At 37.9% G+C, this 22,063-nt stretch overlaps 2 protein-coding genes across 2 annotated transcripts; both read left to right on the top strand.

Annotated features, from left to right (window-relative positions):
- The first annotated feature begins 420 nt into the window (after nt 1-420).
- Nucleotides 421-2,130, top strand: LOC149178553 (leucine-rich repeat receptor-like serine/threonine-protein kinase BAM1). Its single transcript, XM_089423662.1, has 2 exons — nt 421-1,797; nt 1,959-2,130. Exons 1-2 carry the CDS (start codon nt 921-923, stop codon nt 2,102-2,104), a joined length of 1,023 nt encoding a protein of 340 aa, XP_089279788.1. The 5' UTR covers nt 421-920; the 3' UTR covers nt 2,105-2,130.
- Nucleotides 2,131-2,355: 225 nt separating this feature from the next.
- Nucleotides 2,356-5,564, top strand: LOC149178552 (inactive leucine-rich repeat receptor-like serine/threonine-protein kinase At1g60630). The gene is made up of 2 exons (XM_089423663.1): nt 2,356-2,791; nt 4,350-5,564. Exons 1-2 carry the CDS (start codon nt 2,422-2,424, stop codon nt 4,913-4,915), a joined length of 936 nt encoding a protein of 311 aa, XP_089279789.1. The 5' UTR covers nt 2,356-2,421; the 3' UTR covers nt 4,916-5,564.
- Nucleotides 5,565-22,063: the final 16,499 nt, after the last annotated feature.

The raw sequence follows: 22,063 nt of genomic DNA, 5'->3' as shown, positions 1-22,063 counted from the left end.
AGTTTTTAGATGCTTATTAGGCCGATAGGCCTTCCTTTGAAACAGAGTTTCGTCGTCCTTTTCATTCTCGGGTCGACACGTGGCGTGAACTTTGCAGAGAAAAGTGGGGCATTCAGGTTGACACGTGGCGCGTAAAATTTGGGTTCCGCCCCCTTGCCTCTGGAAGTTGCGTCACTGGCCAGACTCCGGTACCTCCACCTCGGCGGAAATTATTTCTAGGGTTCGGTTCCCGCTTGCTACGGAAACCTGACGAGTCTCCACTACCTGGGCCTCAACGGAAATGGCCTCACCGGTAACTTGCCGCCAAAGCTCGGCAAACTCGCCGAGCTGAGATACCTCTTACTATTCTCTTGCATTTTTCTTGTCTTTATTTATATCTATTGATGCTTCTGCAGGTTGATGAAGGTGGAGAGTGCACTACTGAACAGAAGAGAAGCAGCGATCAAGCCGAGCTTTCCAATGCGGCTTTCAAGAAGCCTAGAACAGGATCTTTTTCGGGCCCTCCGATGAAGGTCACAAGCTCGATTCCCACCCGGTGTAGTAATAACCTTAAATTTTACTAATTAAAGAGGCTTCTGCCCAAGGTTTTCTTAATATGCTCAGCGAACCCCTACCTTGGACTATAGGTAAGTTCGTTGGTTTAACAGAGATTTTGCTTAATGGAAATGAATTCACAGGACCTATTCCTACTGAGATTAATGAACTGAGACAACTGAGCAAGTTGGATTTCAGTAACAATAGATTCTCGGGGAAAATCCCAAATGGGATAAGCTAATGCAAGCTTTTTATCATATATAGATTTGAGTAGGAATAATCTGAGTGGCCCAATTCCTTCCACAATCACCAGTCTGGGCATCCTTAATTATCTGAATATCTCGCGGAATCATTTCTCTGGAAGCATTCCTAATGAATTAGAGCAGATGCAGAGCTTGACTTCTGTGGATTTCTCCTACAATAATTTGTCTGCTGTTGTACCAAATGGTGGCCAGTTCACTTTCTTCAATGCAACTTCTTTCGTTGGGAGCCTTGGATTGTGTGGGCTGTATCTGGGACCTTGCACAGTTCAGCCCAATTCGCCGCATGCTCATGTTAAGGGTTCTTTGATTTCTTCCACTGTAAAGCTGGTTCTGGTCATAGGTTTGCTATTATGCTCACTGGTTTTTGCCTCTGCTGCCATCATCAAAGCCAGGGCTTTGAAGAAAAGCAATGCTTCAAGATCCTGGAAGCTAACAACATTCCAGAGGCTGGACTTCACCTGTGAAGATGTCTTGGAGTGTTTGAAAGAGGAAAATATTATTGGAAAGGGAGGAGCAGGGGTTGTGTACAAGGGTTCGATGCGGAGCGATGAGGAATTTGCAGTGAAGAGGTTGCCTGGGATTGGAAGAGAGTCTTCTCACGACCATGGTTTTGCTGTAGAGATTCAGACTTTGGGCAAGATTCGACATCGCCATATAGTGAGACTGTTGGGGTTTTGCTCAAATCAAGAAATCAATCTGCTTGTTTACGAGTACATGCCAAACGGAAGCCTGGGAGAGTTACTGCACAGCAAGAAAGGTGGGCATTTACAATGGGCTACCAGATACAAGATTGCTGTTGAGGGAGCTAAAGGGATCTGCTATTTACACCATGATTGCAGCCCGATTATAATACACCATGATGTAAAGTCCAACAACATTCTCTTGGATTCCAATTTTGAGGCCCATGTAGCCGATTTCGGCCTTGCAAAGTTTTTGCAGGATTCTGGGGCTTTGGAATGTATGTCTTCCATTGCAGGTTCCTATGGTTGCATTGCTCCAGGTAAACAATCAAGCTTATCTCCTTGCCTTTAATATTATTTCAATGTGAAATTTCCATGCCCTATGTTTCTCTGAAGAGAATCAATTAGATGAAGGCTGCTGATGGATCGAATGCTTATATGTAAGTTCTCATACAGTATTTTTCTTGTGTTAATTTTTCAGAATATGCATACACGCTGAAAGTAGATGAAAAGAGTGATGTTTATAGCTTTGGAGTAGTGCTGCTGGAACTAGTCACTGGTAGAAGGCCGGTGGGGGAGTTTGGAGATGGTGTAGATATTGTTCAATGGGTAAACAAGATGACTTAACTCAACCAAAGAAGGAGTTTTAATCAGTCTGGCATGAAAGTATTCAATGTCTCTAATAACCAGCTCTATGGAAGAATACCGGCTACTACAGTTCTGGCTATGTTCAATGCTTCTTCGTTCACAGGAAATCCTGGGCTCTGTGGGAGCCCATTGCCCAGGCCCTGCGTGCTTAATGGAGTAGTGACCCCTTCTCCAAGTCCTATTATTACAAGCTTGCCAATGGAGCAATCTTTTAGGCCAACTGTTAGAGGCATGAAAGGCTAAATCGGGGAAAAATAGCAGGAATTGTTGCGGGATCCATTGTTGGGGTGATTGTCATGATGTTCCTTATTAGCTTTTATGGTAAGAGGTACAGACAGCAGAAGCCTGGGGATGAGGCTGAAAACGTTGCAGGTGAGAAGCTTTCGATCGAGGAAACTGGTTCTGATCTGTATTATGCTAATACTGATGCTAAGAGCCTTCAGTATGAGCAACAGCGGAGTGGGGTTCTTATGTTCTGCGGTAGGGAAGCTCAAATGTACACTTTGGAGGATCTGCTCCGCGCATCTGCTGAAATTATGGGTAGAGGCACGCTGGGGACTACTTATAAGGCTCTGATGGAGAACAAAACGACTGTAACTGTGAAGAGATTGAAGAATTCTAACAAGATGACTAGGGATGAATTTGAGAGGCATATGGAGATGGTGGGTAAGCTTCGACACCAGAATATAGTTTCTCTAAGAGCTTATTTCCAGGACAAGGAGGAGAGGCTTCTTGTCTATGATCACTTTCCTAATGGAAGCCTGTTTTCTCTCATACACGGTATGTGCATAATTCCTTCTAAATGCCTTCTCTTCAAGCTGTCAAAATAGAAGTAGAGCATTTTTATTTTGTCCATGGTTTATGTTTCTTAGCCTGATATCCACTCATGTCTTCCATGGGGTTTGAACATTGCTCTCATCTATTTGAACCCAAGATCTTTACTATTGCTTGCAATCCATGTTGACGAGTTGCAATTGTGTTGAATATACAAGCTCGGCATTGAATAGACCAGCATACAAATAGACTCTGGATAAAAATAAGTACCTTAGGAGTCTCCCTCTGTGCTCTGAGAACCCTTAGATCATAACAAACTCAAGGTCACAATACACATCACAGATATTAACAGATTATTTGTCCTTAGGAGCTGGGGTTTGGACCTCTTTGTATCCCATTCCCTTGACCATTTGGCAATCTCTATGGCTCTCTTTCTAGGTTTCATTTATACCTGAAGGGTTCTCTATGGCTTTCTTTCTGGGTATCATTTGGACTTGCTTGTTTATTTTATTTTCTTTTCCCTTAGAAGTCTACCAGAGATATTCCAGTCCCATTAACTTAGTTTCGTTACTGGGGGTCTCTGATATCAGAATTCCAATTTCGTATATAGACAATTTAATTAAATAATACAAACTTGCAGTGAATTTAAAAAAATTGGTTTGTAACTAGTTAATCAAATAAAGCTCAAAATCATCCCCCACCCTCAGCTTGCTTGTAGTCTGAATACTGATTCTCAGGATTTAAACCGTTGCCAATATGTTGAAACCCCATATGGTTGATAAATTGTTTCCAGATCCATTGCATAGGATTTTTCTCTTTCTTCGATGTTTCGATCATCATCAGGATGAGACACATATGTTGGTTCCAAAGGTCGAAGAAAAAAGAATAACACTAATAACACTATGCAATGTATCCCAAGACAATTTATCAACAGAACTCATCTCGCAGAAGTCTCAAATCTGAAACCCTATATGGTGTTGTCATAAGTCATCCTTTTCTAATAACATGACTTTCAGACCACATATTTAGAAAACTGATATGAAACTACAATGAATATAGGTGTTTCCAGAAAATCACCAAAAAACATAATTTGAGGTGATGAACTGAGAAGAGAGGTTTATAATGGCCCAAGATGGTTGTCTAAACTCAGCATATGCAATTCTCCAAGGAAATGGACTGCTTGTTATGTCACAATCAACCCAGAAAGTCTTCACTGGCACAACCTTAACTGGTTAAGGGGGATTAAACTTCTAGTCAGGACCAAGCCAGTAAGACTTGTCAAGGCCAACTTTTTGAAGAGTTACCCTTTCAATAAGGATTGCATGCAAAACTAATGGGGATCATTGAATTACACAGGGTTTATATAATTATATAATATCATCTAATTCAAAGAGACAACTTTGTATGTGGAATTCCATGTCTGATTTATGTAATTTGACTGGTTTCTCAGGCTCAAAATCAAAGGGGAAGCCTCTGCACTGGACGTCCTGCTTCAAGATTGCTGAAGATGTAGCCCGTGGCTTGGCCCACCTGCATCAAGCATCCAGATTAATTCATGGTAACCTCAAATCTAACAATGTTCTACTAGGAGGGGATTTTGAAGCTTGTATTACAGACTATGGCCTTATCGTGTTTGACACCGAGCAAGCTGAGGACACAGCCCTATTAGTCTACAAGGCTCCTGAATGCCTCAAATATAACAAGAGAATGGGACCCAAAGCAGATGTCTACAGTTTTGGAGTACTGTTACTTGAGCTTCTTACAGGCAAGATCCCATTGCAGTCCATCCTCAATGGAGAAGCCATGGATCTACAAAAATGGGTTCATTATGTTCGAGCAGAAGAACTTCAATCGGGTGTTATTGATGGCTCTGTCTCTTCCACTGACTGCCCTGAGGATAAGTTAATAATACTTCTAGATCTAACAGTTGCCTGTATAGCTCCAGCTCCAGAAAGAAGGCCAACAATGAGGCAGGTTTTGAAGATGATTGAGGAGGTCAAAGAAGGCCAACAATAAGGCAGGTTCTGAGGATGATTGAGGAGGTCAAGGAACATTCAGCTTCTTCATAGAGAGGTGGATCCCCAGTATATTATGTATCCATGGCTCAATGTCTTTATAGAATGCCATGTATTGAGGCTAGCTTATAGAAGTTCTATTATATCATGACTTCAGGTATTCAACTTATCCGTTGAACTCACTGAGAACAATTCATATTTCTGGTTGGAAGTATTGTGCACAGACTTCAAACTTCCATGTCCGGCTGATCAAACATGGTTATCACATCAACCACAACTTTAAATGTGGTTATATTGGTAATCACTGTATTTGGTGCAGGTTTGGCAGAAGATGATGGATATATCATCAACTTGTATTTGTGGTTTTCAGTAATTTATATTTATATAAAGCATAGTTTGATTTGCAAACAACCAGGAGCGCTTTGCTATGAAGATCATAGAGCCTACTTACCACAGGCATAGAGACTTTGATTTATAAACAAAATTAGAAATAAAATATAAATGGGATTTTCCTGTGTATCAAGTTGAAAAATGGAATTCTATATTTCCATCTAGTACAAGTCCAACAAAAGTGCAATTGCCATCGCTGTTTGTTCTCTCTCTTACCATGATTTGAGGTGCTATACTATTCCGAAGGGTTTATAACTTTATATTGGTTAGATATATGCATGTTTTTATAGTTTTTCAACATACATATATATTTTAACATGTACATATATAGTCTGTTGTTGTACCAAATGGTGGCCAATTCACTTTCTTCAATGCAACTTCCTTCGTTGGGAACCCTGGATTGTGTGGGTTGTATCTGGGACCTTGCACAGTTCAGCCCAATTCGCCGCATGCTCATGTTAAGGGTTTTTTTGATTTCTTCCACTGTAAAGCTGGTTCTGGTCATAGGTTTGCTATTATGCTCACTGATATAAACAAAACATCTAAAGAAAAATAATCGCACAATGATTCGGTGCAAGAGAACAAGGTTTCCCACAAACCAATTATCTCTTCTAGAAAAATTCAACAATTTCAATTTAATAATCCTATCGGCCTCTCTTTGTACCTTTTGGGACAATTGCTAGTAAATTAAATTTAAATATGAAGTTATGAAATAGAATGGTTGATATCAACCATTTTTTTAATTTGTATCGTAAAATGGATCTTAATTTATAGCTACTATTTATATATATATTTTTTTTATTTCACATTTCTTTGTATATAAAAATATTTGTATATTTAATTATATGGTTATTAATTAAATTTATTACATTTTTATATGCTTATTAATTATATGTTTGGAATGTACAAAGCAGTTGGACCAAATGATGGAAAACGAAGAGTTTTTCACCATTCAATAAGGTTCAATTCTTTTGAGAGTTTCCCTTGAGCCATGGGGGCACCTTGAGGTAGTGGTTGAATGTGTGGTTGCACCCAGAGAGGCCATATTAACTAGAGAAACCATATTAAATGCTTTTGTAACTAACTGTGTGGGTTTACATGTTGTAATTGGCTTGTTCGTGGCATTTATGAAATAGTTGTATTTGGTGTAATACTAACAACTAATCTTTCAAAGTTACTGATTCTCCACACTCATTTGCGAACACTACAACATCTTCCTCCTATTGAACTGTAAAGCCAATAAAAAAATGTTTTTAATACTAATATTTTATATTTATTTTTAGTATAAATAATATTTCAAATTCATTTTAATATATTTAGAAATTTCTTGTATTTGTTTTTATAAGAAAATTATATATATTTAGAATATATATATATATATATAAAGTTTTAGAATATACATATATATATATAGATAAAGTTTTAGAATATATATATATATATATATATATATATAAAGTTTTAGAAGTTATCAAAGTTTAAGTTATATACAATATATACAAATTATTAATAACCTTGAGAGAGTGTCGATTTCCACATTGTTCATACTGAGAGAATTTTTCGGATAGAATTGTGTGAAGGATTTTTTATCCTATCCAACATTTCGAGTGGACACTCCAGCAATCATCAAGGACTAGAAAATTGAGTGATTAGAAACAACTACTTTGAAGCCTTTAAATAGAGAAAGGTTTGGCGACTAGCCATTAAAAATATTATTAAATTAATAAAATAGTGGTTAAGAGAAAAGGGTCAAAGTAAAGAATTAATAAAAATAAAAATAAATTATTCAACTTTAAAATATTAAAATAATAAAATAGAATGAGAGAATTAGGGGGTGAAAAGGAAAATTAAAGGGATAAAAAGGGGGGGTTAGACTAGAATCAATGAAATTAAGTGATGAATTTAATTGAACTATATAACTAAATATCAAGATATAAATAAGGAGAATGAAAAACAGTAGGAATAGGAATTTATAAATTGAATAAATATAAAGGAGAAGGGAGTACAAATTTAAGATTAAATGTTATAAATTTAATTTAACAATGTAACATGCCCCTCCCCACATTTACCCACTTTTACAAGCCTTTCGGGTAAATGTGAAGTGTAGTGATACTATGACATGACCCGACCTCCAAGTTCTGGTTGTGGAAGTAGGGATAACAAATTGACAACCTTACTCACACCACTCAGAAGCCTACAAACCAACCCAGATGGTCAATCCCTGAGTTGGACTCGTTTTTCTTTGACTAATTAACACCCCAACTGCATGCACAACAAGGAAAGGGCGCGATTATAGGCCTCCACCTGCATGCATAGGCTTGCCTCCATGCGCTTATGACCTAAATTCCTCAATTTAGTGCCTGTAGTCCCAATATCTAAGCCACTTTTCCAGGCTAACCTCCAGACCACTGCCCAAACTTCTTGTAACTTTCCAGAATCACATTTGACATAGCAACAATGTTAAATCTTCAAAATTAAATCTAAAACTTGACCTAGACTGCCTAGAACACACTAGACATTTCATCAAACATATGGTAAACATGTAAGTTATAGGTCGTGAATGCATATTTGAGTGTAAATATTTGTACTTTAGTAAAAAATCGCTAAGAAGGTATAATGCCTTCTCAAGTATCTACAACAACACTAGTTAGTTCATGCATTCATCAACCATTTGATAACTTATCAAAGCATACATGAGCCATAACTAGAGCACATCATAAATCATGCTTATAACAAGAATATTAACCATGATAGAACAACCATCAAATCATCATAATAACAAGTACAAGTACTCATCAATCACAATAGAAAATAACTCGTATTAACTTATATAAATTCCAACCAAGTTAGGGACTTCCACGTACCACTCGACCATAGATTGGGTTGAACCAAATATTTATTTCAGCCAATCACCCTAGTGTCATATTCCAAGCATGAATGTGGGATATCATGGGATAAACCAAGACATAAACAACTAAGGGAACCCAAAGGTTAAACCACTTCCACCCTCAAACTACCGTGATCTCACCTAAACCGGTCCCGAGATCATAAAGACAAACCAAGCTTGGATGCCTCAAAATTCCTTCACCATACCTTGAGGAATTTTCCTGTCTCCACTCACTTGTCGAGGGCTTCCCAAAGAAAACCATATCCACCCCCAACCCATGGGAATTTCCTAAGACCACCTTCCCTAGTTCCAAAACCTTCCTACAATCCAAATCTCAACCAAGAAATGAATCCCATCACACCAGGGTTATCCAAGAAATGGTAAGGCATGGTTGAAACCATTGTCAAACCTGGCATAACCCATGCCAATGATAGTAAATGAACCAAATAAATAAATGCATGTACCATGCATTCAAACCTCAGCTAAGAAAACACACATGCAACTTGTTATATGAAAAATCTTCCTGCTAAAGTTGTTGATCCAACCTTCTCCTTGCTTTCCTTTGCTTCCATTTTCCTTGATTTTCCTTCCTTTCGTGCTTGCTTGTTTTCTCCTCTTGGTGCTCTCTCTTTCTTTCTCAGTTGACCCAAGCTGAAAATTGGCAAAAACTGAACCAAACTGTCAAAAGTTGTGAATTTTATTTTATGCCTTTTTATTATTAATGTCTCTATTTTCTTCATTTTCCTTAATTTTCCTTCTAATTTCTCTTTGCCTTCATTTTCTCCTATTTTTATTTATTTTCGTAAATAAAATGTCAATTATTGCCTCTTTGACTTTTCCAATGCCTTTGCCAATTTCCTTAGCCATTAATAATCCAAAAGTGATTCTCACTATAGTGTTTGCCCAACATTCAACTAGGAAAATGTGTCCCATGACCTTGGTCTTATTTTGCTTTTATTATCCTTTATTACATTAACTTTTAACCCGGGCTTCTTACAAACCCCTCCCCCTCAGGTGAACATTGTCCTTGGTGTTCTATGACACTTATGTCTAGCAACCATTGAAAACAAAAACATATTGTCGATGGAGCTTTATAACATAACTCGATACAGTATTTACAATGACATCCTGCTGCCAAAAAAAAACATACCGCTTATATATATATATATATATATATATATATATATATATGTATGTATGTATGTATGTATGTATGTATGTATGTATGTATGTATGTATGTATGTATGTATGTATGTATGTATGTATGTATATATGTATGTATGTATGTATGTATGTATGTATGTATGTGTATATATATATATATATATATATATATATATATATATATACACACACACACACACACACACCCCAAAAACTCATTTGATTGAACCAACAAATAATGAAGGGTACAAAGTCTGCATTTGATCAACCATCTCCCATTTAGCTTTATCAGGAAAGTGCTTCCATTGCTCTTTAACTTTCTCTATTTCTCAATTCCAAAACATAAGTTGTTTCTATTACCATATGCATTGTGGTTATGGTTGGACTTATCCATCTCATTCCACCTACAATACAGACCAATCAATCACATGATCAACATCCTGGACATACTTATTGAGCAATGAAACATGGAAACACATCATGGACTTTCATTGTCGAAGCCAGTGAAATTCTGTAGGCCACTGGTCAAATCCTTTCAAGGCTATCAAAATGCCCAGAATACCAAGGTGTCATCTTGGCACATGATCCAATCCTCAAGGAGCTCCTCTTGGGCTTGATGCGCAAGTACACATGCTCCCCAACCTGAAACTCCTTGAATGCTTTGTGATGATATGCATAACTATCCTTTTTATCCTATGTTTCCTTTAAATTCCTCTTAATAACCTGCATTTCCTATTCCATCTCTACAAACATAGATGTTCAAATCAGAACCCTGTTCATTGGATCACTCCAGCTGATAGGAGTATTATAACTTTGTCCATAAAGAACCTCAAATGGACTCATCGCCAAGGACTACTAATACCCATTATTATATGCAAACTCTACTATTGGAAGATACTACTCCCACTTCCTCTGTTGATGCATGACATAATCCTCAACATGCCCTCCATAATCTTGTTAACCCTCTTTGCTGGTCCATCTACCTGTGGATGCCAAGTTGTACTGAAAGCCAAATCTATCCCCAATCATGGAAACAACTCCTTCCAAAACCTAGACCTAAAATTGGCATCTCTGTCTGATATGATCTTCTTAGGAACACCATGCAGTCTTACTATCTCCCCGATGAAGATGTAATCTACCTCACTAGTTGAATTTATAGACTTAATTGTAATAAAGTGAGCCACCTTACTCAACTTATCAACCACAACCATGATGGAATCATGTTTCTTCAATGTCCTCGGAAAACCTGCAATGAAGTCTATTGAAATGACCTCCCCTTTCCACTCTGGAATTGGAATCAGCTGTAACAAAATAGCTCGATTCTTACACCCTGCTTTTACCTGTTGATAGTCTATGTAGAAATTTTGAATAATATGACACATATTCGCAGAGATTATCCTGATTATACACTTATAAGCGGAACATGCATAATACATAACCTCCTCTACGTTGATCATCAATTTACAGAAGCAGAAACATTCACAGGCGCACATAGAAGCATCAATCAAACTCATTAACACAGTATGTATCCCGGGGAAAGCATCTCGCTAAAAACCCCAACTATCTGTATATTATATTGATTGAATCATGTAACATTACAAAGTACAATTCTTATCACAAGCAATCCAGTACTAGCTCCACCTGTTACACACAATACAGCTCAGATCTGATCTCCAAATCTCCCCCGCTGCTTGCCTGCCTCCACTGCTCAATACCTGCTCAAGAACTGATGAGAATGGCTTACCAAACTCGTATTTCACCTCAAAATAATCACTCACACTTTGTTGGACGTGAGCAAAGGCTACAATACTGGGCAAATACGTGAGAAAACTCATTGGCACACTCAATCCCTTGACTGTGCAAGATCTGGTGCACAACTATAGTCACAACTGATAGCAATCTGATTCTCTACCACCTGTCCCTGCTGAACTGAACATGCACTGACATGCAACTGAGTTAACTGATGTATTCAATAGTTTTATTATGAGTTAATAACTTGTGAATTAATTAATAACTAATTCACCCAACTCATCTCTAGTCTATTGATCAGTTAGACTAAATACAACCAGTTTAACAAAGCTAAACTGAACACAACTCCATCAACTGCACCTCCAGTCCACTAAACTCAACTCACTTGAGTTCTAACTGAAGTCCTGCATGCAAATATTAGTCATCCCATAGGTAACCACGTATTTCCCTCTGGGATCTGCATGTACCACATCCGTAGCTCATCCTGAAGTGCTCCAAGAGAATAAGGTCAAGTTTATAGTCCAAATATTATTATGAGACAATAATATTTGACTTTTCTATTTTTGACAGCCAGTCTAAAAATAGACTTTGATCACTCACACTGTGATCATTCACACTTTGATCAAAAATAGAAGTCCATCTATTTTTTCCCAACTTGACCAATCATCCATAAACAGCAACCTGCAATCCATAGACATGATCCATATGTCTAAAAATAGACTTGCGCCAAAAATAGCCTGCGGGCCCACTTAGTGAAGGCGACTCTTTTCACTAAGCTCCATCATCTTGTTGCACTCTCAACAAGCATTTCTTGTTGCACACTTTTCAACAGTCTAAACATATAGCAACAAACTCATCCACTTCTTTCTTAAGGTTTGGCCAATGATAGAATTTCTTAACTGCTATCAATGTCTTTTGATATCCCGGGTGACCTGAATACGGCTTAACATGAAACTCCCTCAAGATAAGATTCTTGAGCTCATTGTCATCTGGTAAATAGATATTGTTCCTGAATCTGACCAAGCCATCTACTACATAAATATTGTTCTTGAATCTGACCAAGCCATTTGCTATGAGATGATACTCCTCATCCCTATTACCTTCACCCTGCTGCTGTAGCATGTGCCTCAATTGTTGATACATGTCATCATGCTTCCCTACCTGCAATATCCACTCCTATAAGTCTGTCCCATAAGAACTCACTGCTGCAATATGATTCACCCACACTCTCCTGCTAAGAGCATCTGCAACCCTATTCTCCTTACCCTTGATGTACCTAGTCTTGAAGTCAAACTCACTAACAGTAGCCAACCATATAGCTTTTCTGGAATTCAAATTGGGTTGGTCAAACAAGTATCTCAGTGCACTATGATGACTCATCAGAACAAACCTCCGACCAAGAAGATAAAGTCTCTGCGTCTTCAAGGCATGAATGCTAGTTTCCAACTCAAGATCCTGAATCACATATTTTTTCTCATGCTCATTCAACTTCATTGACTCATATCATACCACCTATCCTTCCTTCATTGAGACTCCACAAAGTCCTCTCTTACAAGAATTTGTGCATACCATGAACTCTTTATCAGGATCTACAATATTCAAGACAAGATCATTTGTAAGCAAATGCTTCAATTGCTCAAAACTAGTTTCACACTCCTCAGTCCATTTAAACTTCTTTCCTTTTCTCTACAAATATGTAATAGGATAGGTAATTCATGAGAAGTTCCTGATGAACCTCTTGTAATTACTTGTTATTCTCATGAATGATCTAACCTCATCCACATTTCTAGGAGCTGGCCATTCCATGATAGCTCTAATATTTTCCGAGTCCATTGTTATGCCCTTCTTGGAAACAACATGTCCCAAGTAAAGAACTCGAGACTGAAAGAAATTGCACTTGCTAAGCTTGGCATATAATCAATGCTCTCTTAGCAATCTTAACATTGTTGTCAGGTGCTCTGCATGCCCCTCCTCATTCTTATAATATATCAATATGTCATCAATGAACACTATCACAAAATTGTCGAGATAAGGACGCAACACATTATTCATCAAACACGTGAAAGTAGTTGGAGCATTAGTAAGACCAAACAGAACTACTACAAACTCATAATGCTCATACCTGGTGCGAAATGTTGTCTTGTAAATGTCCTCTTCTTTGATACGTACCTGATGATATCCTGATCTCAATTCAATCTTCGGAAACATTGCTTCTCCCTTGAACTGATCAAACAAGTCATCAATGTACAACAAAGGATACATGTTCTTAATCGTCACCTTGTTCAAATACTTGTAATCAATGCACAACCTAAGAGTACCATCCTTATTCTTTACAAATAACATTGGTGCACCCCAAGGCGACACACTTGGCCTTACGTATCCTTTATCAAGCATTTCCTTAAGCTGCAACTTCAATTCCACTGACTCTAGCATGCTCATCATGTATAGTGCCTTTGATGTGAGTGTTTATCATGGTACCAACTCAATATAAAAGTCCACTTCATATGAGGAGGAAACTCTGAAATCTTTGCTAGAAATACATCCTGAAACAACTACAAAACTAGATACCTCTTTAAGAATTCAATATCCTCAGCATCCTTCCCTTTGTCATTGGAAACATGCACTGCAAACAATACACACCCTTTTCTACAACTATGTGTAACAATCTACCTTAGTCCTATGAAGGTACAACCAATCCATGCCCAAAATCATGTTGTATGAACCCAGTGGAAGAAAATTTAAATGTGTCGATGTAGGCATAACATTCATCTCAAATGCACAAGCTCTCACCAAATGATGAACTCTTTTCTTGATCCCTGTAGCTAACTACACCAACCAAGACTCTGCATGCACTTCTTTACTCAAGCCACACTTATCCATCATAATTATATCTAGGGTCAATCAAAATGGAACAACTTGATCACAAAGCTTACCTTCCATCTCAATAATGGATTTCTGATGATCTGCCTACTTGTTATCAAATGTTGCATAGATCCGAGGAATGCTCTATCCAACATCCCCAATTGTTTGTGCCTCCCGAGCAATATAAATATGAGGTTTTCCACCCTAATACAATGAACAATCCTTTTTGTGATGATCCTTTCCACATATCCAACACTGCAACGGTTCTCTGCCACTACCCTTATTCTTCTACTCTCTAGGTTGAGGTCCATGTCCCTTCTCAGTTGCACTAAAATTCTTGTAAGGAGCCACATTTTCCTTCTCACATGCCTCTTGAGGTCTTTCTCGCTTTGGAGGCCATTTTCCATTAGCCTTCTCATTCCCTTTCCAATCACGCTTAGGCTCATACCTATGCTTCGATTGCTCATAACAATGCTTTAACTTCCTGATGACTTCCTCCAATGACCAAGGCTCATCATACTCAATCTAATACTTAAATGCTAATGGCAGTTTGTTACACTAAATTTTGTCACCATGGTTGTCAATTCAAATCTCTCGCCATCCGATGAGTGTCTCAAGTGAATCCCCTATGAAGCTTGAAGTAAAACAATACCAGGGACAAAAGGATTTTTCGGTTGGATTGCTTAATTTTTTTTTTGAGTATCTGCGTAGTTTTCCTAGCCATTGCCTGCGCATGTGCAGTTTTTACCATTGTGGTCTGTGCAATTATGTGCACTATCTTCCACCATAAACTACAGAATCTTGTTCATGCAAGTAAAAATAAAAAAGCAAGTTCTAGAAGTTTTGATGGAGGAACCTTATCCAAATTAGAAACCTAAAACTACTACATGCTTGTGCCTCATCCCTTTGTTCATGGAACTAATCTCCTCCTATTAAGCATCATATCCCTTGAGGAGAGGAACAAGAAACCTCCTCCTCTTGCCTATAAATTGGACACAAGACTAGAGGATGAGAGAGACTTGGATTTGTAAACTTATGTTGTTGATCTTGGGTCTGAAGAGCTTGCCATCAAGGGAAGGAACATAAACCATTGGAAGAGGCTTGTGACATCAAGGCAGTCGGGTTGTAAGTTTGTTCTCCTTTGAATTTAATACAAAGTAGTTGTTATTTCCTAATTGTGTCTATCTTGATGTTATTTACGAGATTCCTTGATCGCTCACATGGTTTATAACTGATTGTTGATTCAACTATATGATGTATGTTAAGTTAGGGATTTATTTACCTTTGATTTTATATATGAGAAGCTTTTATCCCTTTGAATTATTTTTTCTATGTAGATATATTTTAGAGCATCATGGAGAAGATGTGGAAAGCATTGGGAAATCCTCTAAGGCATTGAGGAAAAGTTGGTTGTGGAAAGCACTGAAAGGACTTCTATAAGCACATCGCTAATAGGTAAGTGATTCTTCGTGTACTACATGTTTCATGTTTTAGTTATAGGCTAAGGAAAGGTAGCAATTATTTTGATGTTTGTTACTAGGTTTTGTTGGAAATATAGGGAGATCCTTCTTGTCCGCAAGAAGTGATTTGTCTACATAACAAATTGGCGACCATACTGGAGAACTAGAGTTACCCATTGTGGCCTGTTGTGACCCTTGACACCTTTAGGCCCTTTTAAGAATTGAAATTTCTGGTTTGTTACCTTTGTTTTTTTGTTTTTTCTTAAGTTTTTAGGTCCATGCAGTTTTCCATTAGAAACAGAGCGCAAATTTGCGCAGCTTTTTGCGGTGCACAGTACATAATTTCATTGAATTGAATTAGTGACTTGCGCAACCCTATAAATTTTTTGAAAAATCTAAGGTTTCTCTAATTTAAGTTCATATTTTTTGTTTCTATAACTTCTTAAGCTTGTTTACAATCTTCTAGAGCCTATATTAATTTGATTGGGTGTTTTGCATTTTCTTTTTGAGAAATTCTTAATTTGATTTCCTTTGGCCATTACTCAAAGGTTTGTCTCACTTTCTTAACAATTTTTGAAAAAAAAAATCTTAATTGTTGGGGGGGGGGGGGGGGGGGGCGCGAGCGATAAATTGTGTCTGAGTGTTAATCACCTTTGAGTGTCATCACTTTTGATCTTTGGAAATTTCACCCAATGTCCTTTACTTACACTCGATTGGTTCTTTAGTAACATTGGTGAAAGAAAATAGCCTTGTTGTTCTTTCGGTGATTTTGAATCTTCTTGTGTTTGTTTTGAAGAATTCTCTTGCATAGATTACATTTGCATAGTCAGAATTCTCATTTTTATAACATGAACGGAAATTGTGCGTAGATTACACAAATTGTGCATATATTAAATTGCATGGTTTGGCACTTAGGGCTTTGAATTGCATTGGAAAAACAGAAGTCGTGAATTCTAGAGTTGATATTTTAAAGAATAACCTCTCTCCTTACTTTAGCTAAAATTCATCGAAATGGAAAGATCACAATATCATGTTCAATTGCATTAAAGTTTTGGGTCAGGTCATAACACCATCAGTTTCAGATCCATTTACCCATTGAGTAAGTGTAAAAAAAAAAAATGTTAATAAAATCAATTAGAATTTTTATAATCTTAGGGCTCTTTCCACCTACATTAGATTAGGTTGTAGGGATTTGGAATAGGCAAGTGAGTTAACTTTCCAAAGTTGCGAAAAAACACTAGAATCTTGTGATAAGGAGTAAATCCATTTATTACAACTTGGCTATGGGATGCTCCTCCGACAAGGGAGTTAATCACGAGATCATATTGGACCCAGTGGGGTGATCGACCCCACTTCATTGGTTATGATAGAGTGATTTACACATATTACAAATGGTGTCGAAAGGTGCTTGGGAGTCACTTGAATGATAAACATCATATTGACCATGTTGAGGAACCTTTAAGGTTATTGAGCTTTGTTACTCTACCCTTGCGTGTACGTTCGATCTGTGACTATTCCCCCAGGTTAAATTGTTGTATGTGGTAACTTTAGAAACCATTCTTTTAGGTATTTTACCCAAGATGATAGTTGGGGGGGGGGGGGGCGGAGTCCCTGTTGTACTTGGATTAGACATTGACTACACTCACTTGGACCCTTTTGGAGGGTATTCTTCACTCGAGATGGCATAAGTGAAGTTACTTGCACCAGATCATGTTAATTGAGCATGTTGTCATCGTAACTAGTTCCACCCACTCTATTTTTTTTCACATTGATCTCTGCGATGTTAGATTTCATCAAACTAGTGATTTCGCTATGAGAATTTTGTATGTGTGGTTTGCCTCCTTAAAATTACTACTATGTTTTATTTTCTTGGTTTTACTCTTTACAGACCCTAGGTGTGGATTATGAATATTATTTACATTCTTAATAAAACTTATTTGAGTTGAATCTAATGGCAACCATTATGGAAGTTACTGATCAAATAATCCTTGTTAACAAGAATCCTAGTCCTTTTCCTAACATTGGAAATGTCGGTCCTCCTTATATGGCTACGTTGTCACTTCTTGGATTCAATATAGGTTTACTTGTGTGGTTATTTTCAACTTATTTAGTCCCAAACGCTCAAATTGTACCATCTCAACCAATTTTTTCACCTCAACCAAGTTCTCTGTCTCAACAATACCAACCGTTGGTTAACCCTTTACCTTCTTCACCCGAAATGTTTTCCTCCCTTTCTTCTTCTTCGCTTGGTAAAAGCCTTGATGTTAATAACCATGTGGCTAAGAAGAAGAATAAAAGGAAGAAGAAGGAAAAGAAGAAAGGTAAAAGAGAAGTCAACCAACCAGCTTTAAGTATGGAAAATGTTGAGGAACCACTCAAAAGAAACCACAAGCTCAAATTCCCTTGCAAACTTTGTAAGGGTGACCGCCTTCTTATTGATTGTCCTGGTATTCCAAAGGTGCTAGAAGTGTGGTCTAAAAATTCTTATCAACTTACTATTGATCCATCAACTAGTGATTGCCAGGTTCCCAGGAAAAAAGGTAAAGTTAGGTTTCCTTGTAGGTCATGTAAAGGGATTCATCACAGTCTCCTTTTCCCTCATATGGATGAAGCCTCAAAATTGTTGGAAAATTTTATTGTTTCATAGCAACAACTTCCAACTAGTTACCGTAAACTTTCTCCCAACCTACCATTAGTTGATGAAGTGATTGATCTAACTCCAAGTATAATCAATCCCACTCTTCCATTGGAGAGTGAAACACATATCACTAAGGTTGATGAAACATTGGTCGATCAAATGGTCGACTTGATTCCACATTCAGTCGGTCCGATTCTCCCTTTAGAGAGTGAAATCAATACCACTCAGGTTCTTGTTGTTACCTCAGATTCTTCTACACATGGGGTGTTTCACCTGTTTCCATTGAACATCCTCCAAGTAATGAGGTTATTTCCTTTCATTAGAGTAGACTGATAGAGCCTCCCCTTTTATTTCCTTTCATTGGAGTAGACTGATAGAGCCTCCCTTCCTTCTTCCACCCCTTTCCAAATAATTGTGAAGTGTATGGTAAGAATGTGCGTCGCACAAATGTAGATGAGGGTGCTTCTGCTAGTATTTTATCCTCAACCGCTTGGAAAGCTTTGGCTTCCCCTCAGCTTGTACCTATTACATATAATTTGTTAGCTTTTAATAGAACCATTAGTGAACCTTTAGGGGTTCTTTCTAAGTTACCCATTACTTTGGAAGGTAAAATTATCTATATTGATCTTATGGTAGTTCAAGGCCCCTAGGATTTCAATTTGCTCCTTGGGTGAGACTATCTATATGCCATGAAAGATGTTGTGTCCACACTCTTTTGAGTGATGTCTTTCCCTCACAATGGAAACATTGTGACTATTAACCAGCTTTCGTTCGTTTGTCTTCATTCAACTATCGACTATCTGACATCGCTAAATGTTCCTTATATGGAAGTGCTATCTACCCCATCAAGGGTTAATTATGTGGCAAACAGTCCCATGTTTCCAATTATTGATGCAAGTGATCCTCTCACTATTTGTTGGACTTATTTTGACTTAGATCTAGTAATTGACATGGTAGACCCTTCAATGGGGACACTTGAACCCGATTCTATTATCCCCATTAGTTCCCTTAACATGTGTTCCTTCGAGAGAATTATTCTTCCTTCTGATGAAGATATCTTGGAAGCCATGGTCGGGAAGTGTCCTTTGGCATGCGTTTCTTCCAAATGGAAGCCATGATCAAGGTTCCTGTGAGGATGGTTCTTTCACTATGTCAACCTCATTAAAAAATGAAACAAGTCCTCATATGGTTCTTTTACTATGCCAACCTCGTTAAAAAATGAAACAAGTCCTTATGAGGATAGTTCTTTTACTTTGTCAACCTTGTTAAAATATGAAACATGTCCTTATGAGGATGGTTCTTTTACTATGTCAACCTCATTAAAAAACGAAACAAGACACCCTGAGGATGGTTCTTTTATTGTGCCAACCTCATTAAAAATGAAACAGGTCATTATGAGGATAGTTCTTTTATTATGTCAACCTCGTTAAAAAATGAAACAAATCTCCATGAGCATAATTATTTTTCTTGTGTCAAACTCGTTAAAAAAATGAAACAATGTGATATGATCATAGTTCTTTTACTGTCTCAAGCTCATTAAAAAATGAAACAAATCCTCCCCTAATTAAATCGATTCTTTCACCTAATCTCGTAAATGAAGCTTAGGGGGCATGAAAACTTATTTCAAGCACAATTTCCTCTTTGCTTCAAGCTTGTGTAAAAATGAAACCACTCTCAAGCATAGTTTTTCTTTGTTCCAAGCTTGTATAAAAATGAAACCTATCTTGAGTCAATTTCAGTTATTATTTTCAAGACTCGTTAAACTCATGAAAATCGCGAGCTTCTTTTGCTAATTTTTCATGCTCATAAAATGCACATGAAAATTTCGATTTCTTCATGTCTTTTCATGCTCGTTAATTAAACTAAAAGTCGGTGATAACGAGTAAAATTTTATCACATTTTCGAACTCGTTAAAACTTATGAAAAAACGAAACCCCAGATTTACCTTTTAGCTCTTTTCTGACACTCGAAATATAAAAATATTGTCGAGCATGCTTGTTTTCTTTGAACAAAAAAAAAAAAAAAACCCATCTACTTGATAGAAGTTTACCACATTTACAAATCATGTGGACTATTTATGAAAAATGTATACCTTGACTAATCATGGTCAAAAGAGTTCTCTCATGTGTCATTTTACACTTTTCTGGGCTTGAGAGATTAAATTTACGAAAAAATGGCATTTCTAAGTTTACTTATGTTTTTCTCCTGACTCCCTAAAAAAGAAAAACACCAAGATTTATGATCTGAAATTGGATTTAAGTAATTTCTTCCTCTCTTCCAAAATCAAATAAACAAGACTTAGGACCATGTCAACGCTTTGAAATTTTAAAATTGGGTCTTACAATAACAGGTTTATTCATTGTCTCTTCAAATCATGAAATAGTCTCCATATGTAGCTAAGCATATAACACATAATCCATGAAAGCATAAAGAAGAGCAAGACACAAGTTTGTTGACGAAGTTCACCCCTCCTGGGCTACATCTTCGAGCCTATCAACGTGACTAGATCACTCATATATTCAGTATCAATGAAGTACATAAACAATTGTTGTAGGTAAATAAGTGACAATTACACCTACAAGGTAATGTTCTCCTACAAACAACTCTCACAACAGCAACGACTCAAAACATCTCCTTCAAAGACGACACACTTCAACCGAAATGAGTTAAAAACATCATGTGCATGCTTTAATTCCACATTGAAACATATAGTCAAAACTTCATGAAGAGAAGTTGAACCTGAGCTAAACCCTGCTAGTTACAACTATTATAGTAGCCTTATAGAATTGAGAATACCCCTACAAGGTCTTCTCCAAGCCCAAAAACATCCCAAAACTGCTTCCAATCCTTGAGTGATCCATACACCTTTAGTCTCAATGTTGTAAAAATACCTTGTAGAAGTGATCAAATAAAAAAAATAGAGGTTACCAGTGGATTCAGAACATCCAAAAACCCCTAAGCAGCCTCTTTCTGAGCTCAATTTGGATAAAAGCTCCAAAATTTATGAGCTTCCAAGCTCTCTCGTGAATTTCTATGTTAACCATCCTACAATTCGACCTAAACCTAGCTTGAGCACCCCAAATCCAGAACCGGTGCGCAAAACTAGCCTACAATCCTGCCCGACACGCTAATTTGTCAGACAATTAATCTATCCTCTAATGCCCATTTCCAAAAATTTAGGGTCCACATGGGGGCCATGTTCCCAGGGGTCGGGCTAACCGCCCGCCCCCGCTGGCCAGGCCCCCAACGGAAAAATGCGTGGTCAGTATGCGCCCATAGAACTCGAGCTAGTGCCAAAATCCGTACCTCGAACCTTAAACTCACCAACGGTCAATTGAAGTCCCTTGTAGCCTGGGGTCGGCCCCCGCTGCAAGCGCCTAGGGCTGGCCCCTTTATCGATCTTCACCTGAGGTTACATGGGCTGCATATGGATTGGGGTTGACCCCTTTACCTTTCCGCTTGTGATTTTGTGCTTAGCTCTGGTGCATTATTATTGTGGTGGGCGGTGACCTCAGGGCTAGGGCTAAGCCCTATCCCACAGTCCTGCCCCTTGGTTCTCTTGGAAGCAGTGACCAAGGTTGGGGCTTAGCCCCAACCCTACCCGCAAACATGTAAGCCCCAACCCTACCCGCAAACATGTCGACGGTAAACCTTAAATAAAAATCGTGAACATAGATTATCAAGTGGCATGGTTGTGGTGCAATGGTAAACGCCTTGTGTTGCTTGGTAATAGGTCGTAGGTTCTTGGGTTTATTATTTCCTTGGGTTTATATGAATTTTGGGGGACTCTACAATCTGAACTAGGGTTTTGTCGCTGGTCACCATGGTGGGGCGTAAAGGAGGGAATTCGTCTCCCTCCTACAATCAAGTGGTTTCGAACAGAAGCAAGGAGTCAGATCGCATCGCTTTAAGAAACCAACGGAGGTGGCAACAGAGGCTACGAATACAGAAAAATTGGAAAATATCAGACCTCATGGACAAGAAGAGAATCATGAGGA

This window comes from Pinus tabuliformis, chromosome 4_1, assembly GCF_031772625.1.
Source record: "Pinus tabuliformis cultivar Carrire ecotype Pingquan chromosome 4_1, CPIR1, whole genome shotgun sequence".
Classification (NCBI taxonomy): Eukaryota; Viridiplantae; Streptophyta; class Pinopsida; order Pinales; family Pinaceae; genus Pinus; species Pinus tabuliformis.
Note: the sequence above shows the minus strand (reverse complement) of the source record. Positions and strands in the feature narration are given on the sequence as shown.